Source organism: Microtus oregoni, unplaced genomic scaffold (assembly GCF_018167655.1).
Source record: "Microtus oregoni isolate MIOR12 unplaced genomic scaffold, Mior012 000015F_ref0000493, whole genome shotgun sequence".
In the NCBI taxonomy this organism is placed as follows: Eukaryota; Metazoa; Chordata; class Mammalia; order Rodentia; family Cricetidae; genus Microtus; species Microtus oregoni.
Genome location: NW_024543074.1, coordinates 47,273,650 through 47,288,997, shown reverse-complemented (window position 1 = coordinate 47,288,997; position 15,348 = coordinate 47,273,650). Strand labels below are relative to the sequence as shown.

The 15,348-nt window shown below is 47.5% G+C and overlaps 1 protein-coding gene across 1 annotated transcript; it reads right to left on the bottom strand.

Moving 5' to 3' along the window:
• Positions 1 to 974: 974 nt before the first annotated feature.
• Positions 975 to 15,348, bottom strand: Znf454 (zinc finger protein 454). Its single transcript, XM_041665057.1, has 5 exons — positions 15,217 to 15,348; positions 14,144 to 14,278; positions 10,995 to 11,121; positions 10,578 to 10,667; positions 975 to 4,766 (listed from the first exon to the last, which is right to left on the bottom strand). The coding sequence occupies exons 2-5, from the start codon at positions 14,174 to 14,176 to the stop codon at positions 3,433 to 3,435; spliced, it is 1,584 nt and encodes a 527-aa protein (XP_041520991.1). The 5' UTR covers positions 14,177 to 14,278; positions 15,217 to 15,348; the 3' UTR covers positions 975 to 3,432.

Sequence of the window (15,348 nt, the reverse complement as noted above, 5' to 3'; positions counted from 1 at the left end):
TGGCATTCATGTGGTTTCCCCCAGGCTTTGAGTTAGAATGAGTTCTAGTGTTTTCCACTGACTGCACTTCACGGGTTCCTTACCAGCTGAGGTTACTGACTAGAATCCTGGCCTCCCACCAGAGATCCCACTTCCGGTCCTTGCCCTCTGGTGGGAAGTCCTTAATACGCAGTGAGTTCCACCTTCCTCCCAGGGCTCTCATGTGCATTCGGTCACTGGTTTTCTCCTTCTCGTGACTGACTTTGTGTAGAGTGGCAGAACTTGTCACATTTAATCCATCCGTGAGGTTTCTGTCCTTTCTGAATCCTTCATTGTGCCCAAGTTGTGACTTAAACAAGAGGCTTCTCGTCTGAAATTCCTCCCCTTGGTTCTTTTTTTCTTCCTTTTTGAGCTCACTGGGGGACTGGAAACTCCCCAAGAGTTTCCTTCATAGTTTTGAATGACCAGATATCAGGTCCATCAAACTGAACTCCCCAATAAAGTTTTGTGATTTTTTTCCCTTCACATTTGTGAATCTTAAGGGAGATTATGCGATTTTGTCCCCAATAATCCATTACACATATTGCCTTTTCACTTTATTGAGCGAATCCTAGTTATAAAATACAACACTCCCCAGAAGTTTGACTTCAGTTTTCTGTTGCTTCTTTGGTTATCAGTTTGCAAGATTTCTTCTAAAATGTAATAAAATGTTCAGTGGTATATAAATTTCTTCCATCATCTATTAGAATGAATGATCCTCAGAAACACCTGTAACTGCTTGGCATGGTGGCACAAGCTGTAGGCAGGCGAATCGGAGTTCAAAGTCAGCTTCAGCTACATAGTTGGTTTAAGGCCAACCTGGACTACACGAGACCCCTATGCCAAGAAACAAAGAAAATCAACAGCAAAAATGAAATACTCTCTATTACTCTGAATGCTTTTATTTCTAAATGTAAAAAATTTCCTAAATAGTTTTCATCTCTTGGGGCTTAGCGGTGGGGGCTGCTCTGAGTGTCAGATGGACAGAAATGAAATGCTGATTGTTTTCATTAGTACTTGGGCAATGAAGTAACTTCATCGGGGGATCCAACTCCCTCTCCTGGCTTCCACAGGTACCAGGCAAGTGCAAGATACACATAAACATGCAAGTGACACCTGAGGAAGATGAGCTCAGAGAAAAGGAGACTGCAGCCACTCTCTTAGGCTGTCACTAAGATAAAGGGGATAGTCACCCTGACACATGTACAGTACTTGCCATTTGGAGGTGGCAACTTTGTTATCAGCAAAAAGATGAACGGCAAAATGAGAAATGTGACTCTCTAGCAGGACACTTGGGAGCCTGAGGCAGGAGGATTGCCATAAATTTGAGGTCGCCTTGGACTTAGTGAGTTTTGGACAGGCCTGACTTACAGAAGCCTTTGTCTCAAAACAAACCAATACAAAACAAAAAGGAACTTGCAAACTCTTAGAGACTCATGGTAAAGGCGAGGGAGGGTTTGTGTGAGTCAGGACCCAGGTCATATGGAGTGCTGTAAGCAGGTGTTACTAACAGGGAACACGGTGCCGCAGGTTGATACACAGTCTGCAGTTCCAGTCATGTGATATTGCAGATGGCTGTGTGGGTACACACCCTTGGGAGTGCCACATAACCTCCCAAAATGCCAATGATCCCAAGATGCACAATGGAGGACATGTGATTTCAGCCACTTAACATGAGAAGCTTGCCCACACTGCTGAGAACTGAACTCAGGTTTTGAGGTGCCTGAAGCTTCCAGATCTATGTAATAACCTAGAGTCTGACACAATATAGAATTTCCTCTTCTTTAACTGAGGGCGGAGTTTAGGGGACAAGAGTACCCAGCTTCATAGACAACACTTCCACAAACCAGGAACCCAGAACGTCCCTCCTGGAATGAGTTTATTGGCTCCTCCCTCTTCATTGTGGAGTACATACCACTGGTGGTACAGATGCCTTGTTCTTTGTGGTGTGGAAGTGTGTCCCCAGGGCCTGCAGACAGAAAGATGCGTGGTTGTGATTGTGATTGTGATGTCTAAAAACAATATCGAGGGATTAATGGCGGCGAAAGACCTGCCTGTAGGATTAGCCAGTCACAGCCTTTAGGCCTGGGTCTGGCCTTGACCAGAGAGAATCTCAATGGTGCTATTGTTCATCTCAGGACCCATGGAACTGCTCGATATATTGTCCAACACTGTCAGAACAATGGAGTCTTTAAGTGGTAAGATGCCCCAACAGTGGAGAAGAAATGACCTTCCAAACATATAAGCAGAAATTAGAGGCTTTTATAGAACATAGATAGAATTGATACCTTCGGAAACCCAGATAAAAGCTCGACAAAGACCAATAATATGAGAGAGGCAGATACACTCTAATGCAGTCAGGTACAAAGAACTGACGGGGAACAAGTAATGGGCCAGAGCATCTGAAAACTGGCCTTAGAAGCCCTGTCTCACTCATGTTGGCGGTTATGGAGAGTCAAAGTGGGAGTGGCCAGGAATATCAACCACAACTAGATGGTAGGGCCTGTCCCATTGAAACTGATGAAGCCCCTGACTCCTGTGGACAGTATAACTTCACAATGGCTTGGAACGGCCAGAGGGTAAAAGTCCTTATTTAGGTATTACCAGTATCATAGTTAGCTGAGGTCTTGTACCATACCTTTGATGACTCTCTGCCTCGAGAAAGAGACCTTGAGTTCTGGAAGCTGGATTTGGGTGTGAAATCTAGTATAATGGACACTGCCAATTCTGCAGCTCAGATCTACGTTATGAATGAGGTCCATGGTGGTGATAACAAGGAGCGTGGTAATAGTTGGAACTAAGTTAGAAGAGGGTCATGTGGTTCAAATGAACCTTCCCGGAAGAACACGGATAAGGAGCAAGTTAGCAGGTAGGCCCAGGAGACTTGCCCAAAGGTGGCTGAAACAGAAGCAGACTCGTAAGAAGCATGATTTAAATGACTCCACTCATGCATGGGTGACTGATGGCAACGTCTCTAAACTAGGCATCACGGATGTGGGTGAGGGGAGACTAAAGATGGCAACTTTCTTATAGAAGAACATCTAGAACAAAATGCGTATGGACCACTTTCTTACATTTTTGTTCATTTGCTTCTCAACCTTAATTTTTATAACTTTATAATTATCTTAACAAACCGTGAACTTGATAAACTGACATTTATGCTTTTAATGAAGTTTCATTTTGGTTCTAGTACTTGGTAATTCAGGCCAATAAAAAAATACCACTTTCCAACTGAGGCAGTACTAAAAAGAGAGGTATGTTTGCCATCCTTAACATTCCCAAAAACCCATGGCACCATGGAACTTGGCTCCCAGTAAATACAACGATCCTATTAAAAGACTCCATTGCGATTCTTTACGTATTCTCTTATATTCAGTAGTGAATGTCGTCATTCCCACACGAGCTGCATTCATATCATTTTTCTCCAAGATGATGCCTCTGATGCTGGATGAGGTTCGCAGTCTGGTTGAAGGCTTTCCCACACTTGCTACATTTATAGGGTTTCTCTCCCGTGTGAATTCTCTGATGCTGGGTGAGGTGTGTGCTTCGAATAAATGCTTTCCCGCAGGTTTTACACGTGTATGGCTTTTCTCGTGTATGGATCCTCTTATGCTGGGTAAGGGCCGAGTGGTCACTGAAGGTTTTCTCGCAGATGTGACACGCGTAAGGCTTTTCCCCTGTGTGAATCCGCTGATGCTGCACGAGGGCCGATTGGTCCCTGAAGGCTTTCTCGCACACGCCACACCGGTGAGGTTTCTCTCCGGTGTGAATTTTCCGATGTCGCGCAAAGGACGAGTTATCCCTGAACGCTTTGCCACACTCACTACACCTATATGGTTTCTCCCCCGTGTGAATTCTCTGGTGTTCCGTGAGGGAAGAGTTCACCCTGAAGGCCTTTCCACATTCGTTGCATTCAAAGGGTTTCTCTCCGGTGTGTATTCTCTGGTGCTGAAGAAAACTTGTGCTCTGATTGAAGGCTTTCCCGCACTCATTACATTTATAGGGTTTGTCCCCACTGTGGATGTTCTGGTGTTTGGTGAGATGCGCTCTGCAAACAAAGGCTTTGTCACAAATGTCACACTGGAAAGGTTTCTCTCCCGTATGTATTCTCTGGTGGTGGGAAAGGTGTATGTTCCGGATAAAGGCTTTCCCGCAAACATCGCATTCAAAAGGCTTCTCTCCAGTGTGGATTTTCTGGTGGTAGGTAAGCGAAGAGCTCACTGAGAAGGCCTTCCCACAGTCCTTACACTCATATGGTTTCTCACCAGTGTGAATTCTCTGGTGATGGATGAGGTGTGTACTCTGGTGAAAGGCTTTCCCACATTCTCTACATTCGTAGCGTTTTTCTTTAATAGGCGTTTCCTGACTGGTGCTGAGTTTTTCAGTGTGAATTTTCTGGTGTGTCTTAAAGGTGGAACTCTGAGAGAAGGCCTTTCCACACTCACTGCATTCAAACACTTTTTTGTTTGCTTGAGATGTCTGACTTCGGACGGGTAGCGAGTTCCCTGTGCAGCCCTTCTCAGATGCCGGGACTTTCTGCCCACAAAGCTTTGATGGAGTGTCTTGCTGGGTGAGGACCACTTGCTGCAACCTGACCTCTTGACCATCCTGGAATTTCCAGTCTAGCAGGTTAGCACATTCCCAGTGAGTCCCTCTGCTGACTCTCTCCTCCATTATCCATGGATCCGATTCTTCTTTAGGGGTATCTGCCCTGAGAAATTTCTTACTCGTGGTCATTGTGATCCCCCCTGAAAGATATTGAAAACAGAAACGTCACTTTTACCCAAGTGAAACAGCTTGATGGAATGAAATGAACATCATGTTAATAATGCTAACAAAGAAACTGCAGTTGAAGACTTAACATGGGAATATGAAGGGAAAGAGCCCGAGGCGTGAACACAGGAGTATGGTGGAAGCTTATCTAATGCTATACCTGAGACAGGAGGGTTTGGAAGCTTGATTTCAAAGGTTGGAATTCTGAAAACAGTATTCATTTCTTTGTCATTAAACAGATTTCATCTTTTAAAGCTCAAAACTATCTAATAGGCCAAGTTTGACTCATGCTTATAATCCCAACATTTGAGAGGTTATGTCTCAATGCCATGCTCTATTCAAAGAAAGTTTAGATTTACCTTTATCAGAGAGAGAGAGAGAGAGAGAGAGAGAGAGAGAGAGAGAGAGAGGCAGAGACTGATAGCAGTTCAAAGACCACTGGGAATGAAAAGTTCAATGTCATCTCACATGCAGAATTTAGGGATCCAGAGCCAGGGTGGCAGACGAGAACACTTGTAGAGGTCAGAGGTTAACTTTGGGTGGCTCCCTCTGCCCTTCAATGCTAGGGTTACAGATGTATGGTGTCATGTTCAGCTTTACCCAAGAGGCGGGCATGTGAAGTCAGGTCCTTGTGTTTGTGCAGTGAGCATTAACACACTAAGCCACCCCCAAGTCTTAACCTCATTAATTTTTAGTTCTCAGTAGAATGAGCTATGAGGAGGCAAGATTTGGCTGGAGTAAGCATGTTGCTATGAGTATGTCTTATTCCTGACCCCTTCCTGTTTTGTCCCTTCCAGGCCACCATGAAGTGGAAGTTTCCTCCCCCTTCCTCTATGGTGTTTCTGTCTTGATATGGGGCCAAAAGCAATGGAGCCAGCTCACCATGGACTACAAACTCTGAAACTGAGTTGGAATGGACCTTCCTTCTAAAGTTCTTCCTTCATTTCTCCCAGTTATTTTGCTACAGCCACAAAATAAGACCCAGAAAAGAAGTCCAGGAAATACTGACACAAAACAAAGCTAGTGGGGCTGAAGAGAGAAGGCTCTGTCAGCATCTTGGGGACCTGACTTCCCTTTCTAGTACCAGTGGTACTGCGGAGGAGTGGGACTCACAACTGCCTGTAACTCCAGCTACAGGATGCCCTCTTCTGGTGTCCGAGAGCACTGCACCCACGTGCACTGCCACGCTACCCGACCCTGCCCATTAAAATAAAAATAAAAAAGCCAGATGTGGTGGTACACATCACTCTGAGTTTGAGGCCAGTCTGTTCAACAGAGCAAGTTCCGGGACAGCCAGATCTACACAGAGAAACCCTGTCTTGAAGAAAAAACCACCACCACCACCTACTACTACTACAACATTTGAAACCAAGTTAGTGGTTTTCTGCTGTACTAGGAGGACAATGTGAGGAACTACACTGGACTTCAATGGGGGTTAGATCTCTTTCTTAAACCAAGTTAGTGGCTTTCTGCTGTGCTAGGAGGACGATGTGAGGAACCACACTGGACTTCAATGGGGGTTAGATCTCTTTCTTAAACTGGGCAGCAGCATATGAGTACTGCATCTTTATCACTGTTTAAACTCCTTAGGGCTGGGTACACAGCTTAGTGGCAGAGCATCATGAGGCTCTCGGTTCAACCCCCAACACTGAAAAAAAGAAGTAGAACTTTTGCTGGGCAAAGTAGCACATAATTTCAGCACGTAAAACTGTTGAAAAATTATGCTATTTTTATTATAGTCAGAGCACAATATTAAAAATAAATGTATGTTAAGGCCAAAAAAGAAAGAAATGATAATGCTAAGTGCAGAAATAAAATTGCAGCACGGAAGGGCAATATAGAGCACAATATTAAAAATAAATGTATGTTAAGGCCAAAAAAGAAAGAAATGATAATGCTAAGTGCAGAAATAAAATTGCAGCATGGAAGGGCAATATATCAGCTCTAAAAAAAAATCCCAATAAATTTAAGCGAAAAAAAAAAGAATGAAGACAGAGAATAAGAAGACAAAATACAAACTTAAAATGATAAATGGGGGTGGGAATGGTGGTTCAGTGGGTAAGGGTGCTTGAGTTTGGATTCCTAGCACTGTGCAGAGACTGAGTATGGTCACAAGCAGCTGTAACCCCAGCCCTGGAGAGGACAGTGGCAGAGACAGGAAAATCACTGGGGCTTGTTAGCCACCAGACTAGCTGAAAAACAGCCAGCTCCAGGTTCAGTGCGAGAGCCTGCCTCAAGGGAAGAAGGCAGAGAGCGATGCTCAACATCCTCCTGCTTCTGTATATGTAGGTATCTGTACACACATGCACACTTGCATACATGCACACACACACTTGCACACACACACACGCGTGCACACACACAAATAAAATAAAAAACAAAATTTTAAGTGAAACTCTGCATTCATACATTCATAGATCAAACAAGAATTGAGAGCTAAAGGGTACCAGACACTGAGGCATAAACGAGGAAGAATGTATAAAAATGGCCAGCAGGTACTTGAGATAAGAGGTCTAGTGGTTTTCCTTGGGATGCTGCATGGTTAAAAGGAATGTGGAGAAGGGAAGAAAACGCAACAGCTTCGGAGTCAGGTGGGTTTGTGCTAATCCCAACCTTCACCCAAGAGCAGCATGAAATCAGCCCAAATCCATTATCTCCACTGGATGGGGTCAGCTGCAGAGGGTATCCATCACTCAAGGAATAAATGTGTCAACAAGCACAAAGGCCCACCCAGACCACCCCGTGCAGCACTTAGTTCCAGCTCTCGGACAGCTCGTGGCCCAGAGGAGAGAAAACATTAAAGGCAAAACCATCTATCATGATGTTTTTCTTTCTTGATTAAAAATAACTGTCTAAGAATGAGAATTGGCAAAGATGCAGGCAGAGAGAAAAAGCCTTATTTCCTGCTGGTGGGAGTGTAAAGTACAGCCATATGGAAATCAGTATGGAGATTTCTCAAAAAAAATTAAAAATAGAATTACCATATGACCCAGCTATCTCATGCTTGAACAGATACCTGAAGCACCCTGCATCCCACCACATCTCATCCATGTCTTTGGTGCTTAATCCACAGTAGCCAGAGAACAGAACCAGCCTAGACGTCCATCAACAGGTAACAGTAAAGAAAATGTGGCACCTATACACAGTGAATTTTATGAAACCATAAAGAAAAAGGCAAGTTTCAGGAACTGGAAAGAGAGAGAAAGTATTAATATTAAGCGAAGTAACTCAGACTCAGAAGGAAATATTACATGTTCATTATAACCCAGCTTGTAATGTTCTATGTGTTGTATGTGAGTTTCATAGGCTATGAAACAAGAAAAGAGACCGTGAGAGGGGAAGAGATGCTGAGAAGGGGTGGGCAATAGGACATATGCGACATAAAAGTGGAAAGGAGGTGGGGAGGGTAGGTGGGTGTGGGGAGGGGTCAGAGGAGGTTGGGGAGGGTGGGTGGGTGTGGGGAGGGGTCAGAGGAGGTTGGGGAGGGTAAGTGGGTGTGGGGAGAGGTCAAAGGAGGTGGGGAGGGTAGATGGGTGTGGGGAGGGGTCAGAGGAGGTTGGGGAGAGTAGGTGGGTGTGGGGAGGGGTCAGAGGAGGTTGGGGAGGGTAGGTGGGCGTGGGGAGGGGTCAGAGGAGGTTGGGGAGGGTAGGTGGGCGTGGGGAGGGGTCAGAGGAGGTGGGGAGGGTAGGTGGGTGTGGGGAGGGGTCAGAGGAGGTTGGGGAGGGTAGGTGGGTATGGGGAGGGGTCAGAGGAGGTTGGGGAGGGTAGGTGGGTGTGGGGAGGGGTCAGAGGAGGTTGGGGAGGGTAGGTGGGCGTGGGAAGGGGTCAGAGGAGGTTGGGGAGGGTAGGTGGGTGTGGGGAGGGGTCAGAGGAGGTTGGGGAGGGTAGGTGGGCGTGGGAAGGGGTCAGAGGAGGTTGGGGAGGGTAGGTGGGTATGGGGAGGGGTCAGAGGAGGTTGGGGAGGGTAGGTGGGCGTGGGGAGGGGTCAGAGGAGGTTGGGGAGGGTAGGTGGGCGTGGGGAGGGGTCAGAGGAGGTTGGGGAGGGTAGGTGGGTGTGGGGAGGGGTCAGAGGAGGTTGGGGAGGGTAGGTGGGCGTGGGGAGGGGTCAGAGGAGGTTGGGGAGGGTAGGTGGGCGTGGGGAGGGGTCAGAGGAGGTTGGGGAGGGTAGGTGGCGTGGGGAGGGGTCAGAGGAGGTTGGGGAGGGTAGGTGGGCGTGGGGAGGGGTCAGAGGAGGTTGGGGAGGGTAGGTGGGTGTGGGGAGGGGTCAGAGGAGGTTGGGGAGGGTAGGTGGGTATGGGGAGGGGGCAGAGGGATGCGGAAAAGAGGATGAGAATCTTCCTAATGCTGTGACCCTTTAATACAGTTCTTCATGTTGAAGTGACCCCTAACCACATGATTATTCTTGTTACTACTTCATAACTGTAATTTTGCTACCGTTATGAATTGTAATGTAAACATCTGTGTTTTCCACTGTGTTTTCCACCACTGTCTTAAGTGACCTCTGTAGAAAGGTCATTCAACCCCCAAAGGGGTCTTGACCCTTAGGTTGAGAAACATTGACTTAGAACTTCATGTATGCTCTACCACTGCGCTGTATCAGCGGTAAATTAAATATCTCTTAATAATTGCAATTTTGAGTTATGCTAGTTAAATTCCATCAAACATTGAGTCCTAGACATTTGAGGTGGGTAATTATCAACTATAAAATATAAACCTCTACCTATTTCACTGGATTGCAGTGAAAAATAATAATAGGTCTTACAAGACACTTCATAGGTCAAGTGTGGTGGCACAAGTCTTTAATCCCAGTACTTGGGAGGCAGAGGCAGGTGGATTTCTGTGAGTTCAAGGTTAGCCTGTTTCATAGCAAGTTTCAGGATAGCCAGGACTATGTAGAGAGAGATTCTGCCCACCTTACCCTCACCAAAGATATTTTACAGCCTGTTACACACTCCAGGAAAGTGTAACATTGCAGCATCATAGGCAAGGCAAGGAGCTTTGTCAAACACTTCAAAGTAGCAGAAAGACATATCCCCATCGGTGAGCCACAAGCCCCAGGGGACTCCTCAGGACATTCTCTCCACCCCAGGCAGCCAGTCTCACCAGCAGCCACATGCTGCACTAAGTGTGAGTAATATATAGCAAAATACATGACAGCCCTGGCCTTTGGCACCTGCAGCCAAGCACACAGCCTGGCACGGGGGCCGGGTAAACGCAGTTTGAATATACTCCCATGTGCTTAGAGAAACAAGAGGGAGATGAGGACATGCGCAGGGCTTCGCTGGAAAGAAGGGAGCTTCAGCAAGCACAGACCTGTCTCCTGAGCCCCAAGAGACTCCTCACTAGAGACGCGCAGGCGGCTTCTGCATGTCGAATTTAAGAGAGGACATGCCACCACAGGAGTGGGGGAAGAGGACTGCTAATTTTTTTAAATTTTGTTTTCATTTATGTATATGAATGTGTGTGCAGTGTGCCTATTGAGGCCAGACGAGGATGTTGGACCCTCCTGGACCTGGAGTTACCGGCAACTATGAGCTGCCCAATGTGGGTACTGGAGACTGAAGTCGGGTCCTCTGGAGGGGGCAGGCACTCTTACCTGCGGAGCCACCTCTCCAGCCCCAGACATCTAATTCATGTGAAACAAGCGATGGAAGGAAGGGCTCAGAGAAGCACAGACCTCCATGACGAATGCCAGTCTGGATACGCATGCTGGGACAATGTGGCCCGGGCCTGCCATATTTGCGGAGACCTCATTCCTCCCAGTGTCCCACAGGCATGATTCTTACCAGGAACAAAGCCTTCTTGAGCATCCTCTGTCACGCATTTGTCTGCTTTCTCCAGGTGACAAAACACATCTGGTTTGAATCTCGAGAGTCCTGTTTTTGAAGGAGGAAGAAAAAGTGATCTTATCTGTTCATAATGGAGACAGAAGTCATTGTAAGGATGAGACCTGGTCCTCAGAACTTTCTGGAAATGGTGGTCCGACAGGAAGGGGAGCATGTTTGTGTGTGGGGGGAGGAGTGGCTTGGGCCTGACACAGTCTGTTCCCACACCCTCTTACTTGAGACACATCACAGGTGAGACTTCAGCAGAGCTCTGGGGGCCACAGGGGGGCAGACACATGGTAGGCATGAAGGCAGTATCATCAGCAGGCCCAGATCCAACCCACTCTGCTCTCTGGCAGTCCAGGGGGTCCAGCTTACCCAGCGAGACCAGGTTGCTGTAGTTCTCCAGCATCACGTCCCGGTACAGGGCCCTCTGGGCAGAGCTCAGCCAGCCCCACTCCTCCTGGGTGAAGAGCACAGCCACATCCTTGAAGGTAACCAAGTCCTGAAACAGAGAACCCTTTCTTACCGACCAGGAGATCGGGCAGGGAAGCTGATCCTGGCTGTCCCAGCAGCGCAAGGGGGACCTTTAACCTTTCGTCTGCGGGAAGCTGGTGTTCAGGGACACGGAAGGCATCTCCTCAACATCTCCTAGTGGTTGAGCTTCGTGCGGAAGACATACTCTGTCCCCCACTTTGACACCAATCGTAGAGAAATAGTGAGACTGTGGACTTGTTTCCTTTGCCCACAACATCTCCCGTCTAGCTCCACAGCCCTAACGTAGCGGGGGTAGTGTCGGCGCAACACACACTTCCAGGTGTGTGGTGATGACGGTTTAGATAAGCATCCTGCACTAGCAGTGATATGGACGCATAATGCAGACAGTATTGTACAGCGGCTAACACCTGAGAAGGACAGCAAACAATGTCATACTCCTGTGCTCTTTTTTAAATCATTATTTTAGAGCATATTTCTGTACATTCAAGAAACCTTTACTGTAGAACGGCATGCCGTGTCTCCCCAGCAGCCACCTACGTGTTTCATGTTTTCCATGTCTTCGGATTACACTGGGAGGCCAAACCGAATGACTGACCCACACCATCTAGGCCAGGAGAAATATTCTCTGTGTTCACATCAAGACGAAACAGCTTCCCAAATGCACTGCCCAGGACGCACCCGCATTGCTCCGTGGCACACGACCACTGTTTTCGGTAAGTCTTACTTTCTTTGACTGCTCATCATCCACCCGACACCTGTGTGAGTGTGTGTACACACACACACACACCACGGAAGTGATCGTTCTATGCTATGACACCGTGTCTTCTCTGATTATAACTCCTCTCTTCCTTGGAAATTCTCTCCCAGAAATCTGAAATCCGGCATGGAAGACACAACATCTCACAGTGTGGTCTTCACAGGGAGCTAGAGTGCACTGAGGAAGAAGGAGCAAGTGGAAATAAAAAAAAAATGCTGCTTTAGCTTAAGATAGCTTAATTAAGTTTGTTACCTGTGCCCAAGGTCTCGGTGCACAGCAAGGAGACATGAAACACTGGCTGAAGTGAACCCGGGCATTGATTCCTCGAGAAGTGTTATCATCATGGGTGTCTAACATGGCTCCTAGACCTGGCACATTTTACATCCCTAAGTTATGTCTGCCCAGTGGCAGCTAAATCACAGCAGCCGGTAAACAACATAAACAGTGTTTAACTGCTATGCCTCAGATATGGTTCGCTCCTCCAGTGTCTGTGTGCCTGGTGTCCAGTGCAAAAGTGTTGGGAGGTGGGAAATCTGTGAGAAGTGGGGTCTAAGAGGGAAGTGAGAGATGGGACATGTCTCTCTGGATGGCAGGGGCTGCTATGAGCAGGTTCTTACAAGACCTCCAGCTCTCTTTCTGGTTTCCTCTCCCCATACCCCTTCCTTTTCGGCCTTGTGGTGCCATTTACTACATATAATGCAGCATAGAGCCCTTGCTACACATGGCTGCCCAACCTTGAACGTTCAGCCTCTAAGTAAAGTGCCTTTGCTCATGAAAAACAAGAGGAGAGAGAGAACAGCCAGAAAGCAGGAACTGGCTGGTTGTTCAACCAACTTCTCACATCCCATGTGTTCCTGTCCTACAAAGTTAAAGGCTACAGGCAAAGGAATTAGAACAGGTTTGACCAAATGAGCCTGGCTATAAAGAGGGTGGCACCACTCGGAATAGTTTCTAGTTCTGAGTTCTATGTAGAAGGCTCTCCATGAAGCCCTGGAGAGTTCAGGCTGGACCTGAACTTTCAATCTTCTTTCTACAGCCTGCCAAGTGTTAGGATTACAGGTGTAAACCACCATGCCTAGCTTTATGTGTATGTGTGTGTGCAAACCACCATGCCTAGCAGTGAATGTGTGTGTTAGTGTGTAAACCACCATGCCTAGCTTTGTGTGTGTGTGTGTGTGCAAACCACCATGCCTAGCAGTGTGAGTGTGTGTGTGAGTGTGTAAACCATCATGCCTAACTGTGTGAGTATGTAAACCACCATGCCTAGCTAGCTGTGTGAGTGTGTAAACCACCATGCGTAGCTTTGTGTGTATGTGTGTGTGCAAAACACCATACCTAGCTTTGTGTGTGTGTGTATGCAAACCACCATGACTAGCAGTGAATGTGTGTGTTAGTGTGTAAACCACCATGCCGAGCTTTGTGTGTGTGTGTGTGTGTGTGCAAACCACCATGCCTAGCAGTGTGAGTGTGTGTGTGTGAGTGTGTAAACCACCATGCCTAGCTAGCTGTGTGAGTGTGTAAACCACCATGCGTAGCTTTGTGTGTATGTGTGTGTGCAAAACACCATACCTAGCTTTGTGTGTGTGTGTGTGCAAACCACCATGCCTAGCTGTGTGAGTGTGTGTAGACCACCATGCTTAGCTTTGCGAGTGTGTGTATATGTGTGTGTAAACCATCATGCCCAGCTTTGCGAGTGTGTGTGTAAAAATCACCATGCCTAGCTTTTTGAGAGTCTGCGTGTGTGTATAAACCACCATGCCTAGCTGTGTGTGTGTGTTTAGTGCTGGCGACTGAACTTAGGGCCTTTATATAACAGCAAAGTTCTCTGCCGCAAAGCTATACCCCAAGCCTCTAGAAGTAGAGTTATTCGAATACTTTTTACTGATATTAAATAGTCCTGGGAAACAAGAGTTACATGGTATCTTGAAAAGAAATAAAGGAATAAGAAGCCTAGGAAACCCCAACTTCACAGGAAAAAATCAAATTCCTTCTCTTGGCTCCTATGTCAGACCCTGTTTTTACCATTTTGGACTCCCATCTTATTGGCTAACAGAAAGTGACAGGTTTTCACTTCAGACTAAGCTAGACCACTGACTGCCCATACCACTTACAAAGCCCACTAGGATGAAATGTGGGGTGGGAGGAAGCAACTGGGGTCAGGTGTTTGGGAGAGACCAGAGTGGTTAGAGCAAACAACCTTACACTCTTTGAGTCAAGAACCCAACTGCAGGGGCAGGTGACTCACAACACCGCCCTCCCATAACCCACTCACCTGGACCAGGGCTGGGAGGTGGCTGACAGCCATCCCTTCTTCTCTGGTGAGCTCTCTGAGGACCACCAAGCACTGAGAAGGTGGGTGAGGAACTTCGCAACTGTGGGGGTCCTCAAGCTAGAAGCATCCGCACACCTGTGATGAGAGGGTTGGATCAAAATTCACAGGCATGAACCCGAACATTCCTATCCTGGCATCCTCAGTACCCCCCAAGCAATGAGTTTTTTGGTTAGTTTCCTCCAGTTCCCTACTGCTTTTGAGAGACACTGTCCTCGTCTGTCTGTAAGGTGACTTACTTGCTCACCATGCCATTTCCCCTTTGCATCTTCCCTGTGGTCAGCGCCTCCATGCCGCCCATTCTGTGTCTTAAAGGCTTTGACTTTCCCCTCGCAGAAAGCTTGCCTCAGCTGCAGTTCTCAAGCGCTTTCTACCCTCTGTCCTCCCCCTAAAGGTGTGCTTGGAAGTCTGAAGACACTCTTTCCTCCTGGGACAGTTTGATCCGAATGAGAGGGAAGGAGGAGGGAAAAGAGTCGACTTCTTTCTTCTGAAGCGGGAGGGGAGCTAAGCAAGTCAGCTCTTCAATCGGAAGCCTTACAGGCCAAACTCTTGTGTGGTCTCGGGATTCTCCTTTGGGTTTGGTTAAGAGATCTGGAGTCAAAGGCAGTGTATTTGTGTGGTATGTGTCTGTAAGGGTGGGCTGTGGGAGAAGAGAGAATCATTCACACAAGTCACCCTCCACCGCTTTGTCAAGTCCGGGGGCTGCACTGCAGTTGCGAGTTCTCAAGTTCCTCAGACAGGACTCAAAGCCCCACTGGGAATATACTCATCAGCTGGATGCAGCTGCCTTCCTGAGTCTGTCCCCAGACACGCTAGAGGTCCTGACCCACCCTTCTCCATATGCAGTCATGTTCGGATCCCTCAGTTCCACCACAAGACCATCCTGCCGGTCCTTTCTCTGTGTGGGGTCAAATCTCAGAACGCGTGTTGCGAAGTTAAGGGCATGGGAATCCATGTCCTCTAAAACGGACCACAACTCAACCTTGCTCGGTGTCCCTTCCGCCCTTCCTCCAGACCTGACAGCCGCTCTGTCTCTTGGCTCTGGACGCTGATGATCACCGCGGGGCTGCCTTTCGAGGCGCCTCCATCTCGGCGACAGAGCATAGCCGCCACATAACAATCAGGACACAATGAGCAGGAGCCTGCTG

Bases quoted from the DNA above. Each gene is read 5' to 3' on its own strand.
- Znf454 (XM_041665057.1), bottom strand. From the start codon at position 14,176: ATGGCTGTCAGCCACCTCCCAGCCCTGGTCCAG. The intron at 11,122-14,143 runs GTGAGTGGGTTA...TCTCTGTTTCAG, and splicing joins ACCTCCCAGCCCTGGTCCAG to GACTTGGTTACCTTCAAGGA. The intron at 4,767-10,577 runs GTAAGAATCATG...AATATCTTTCAG, and splicing joins TCAAGAAGGCTTTGTTCCTG to GGGGGATCACAATGACCACG.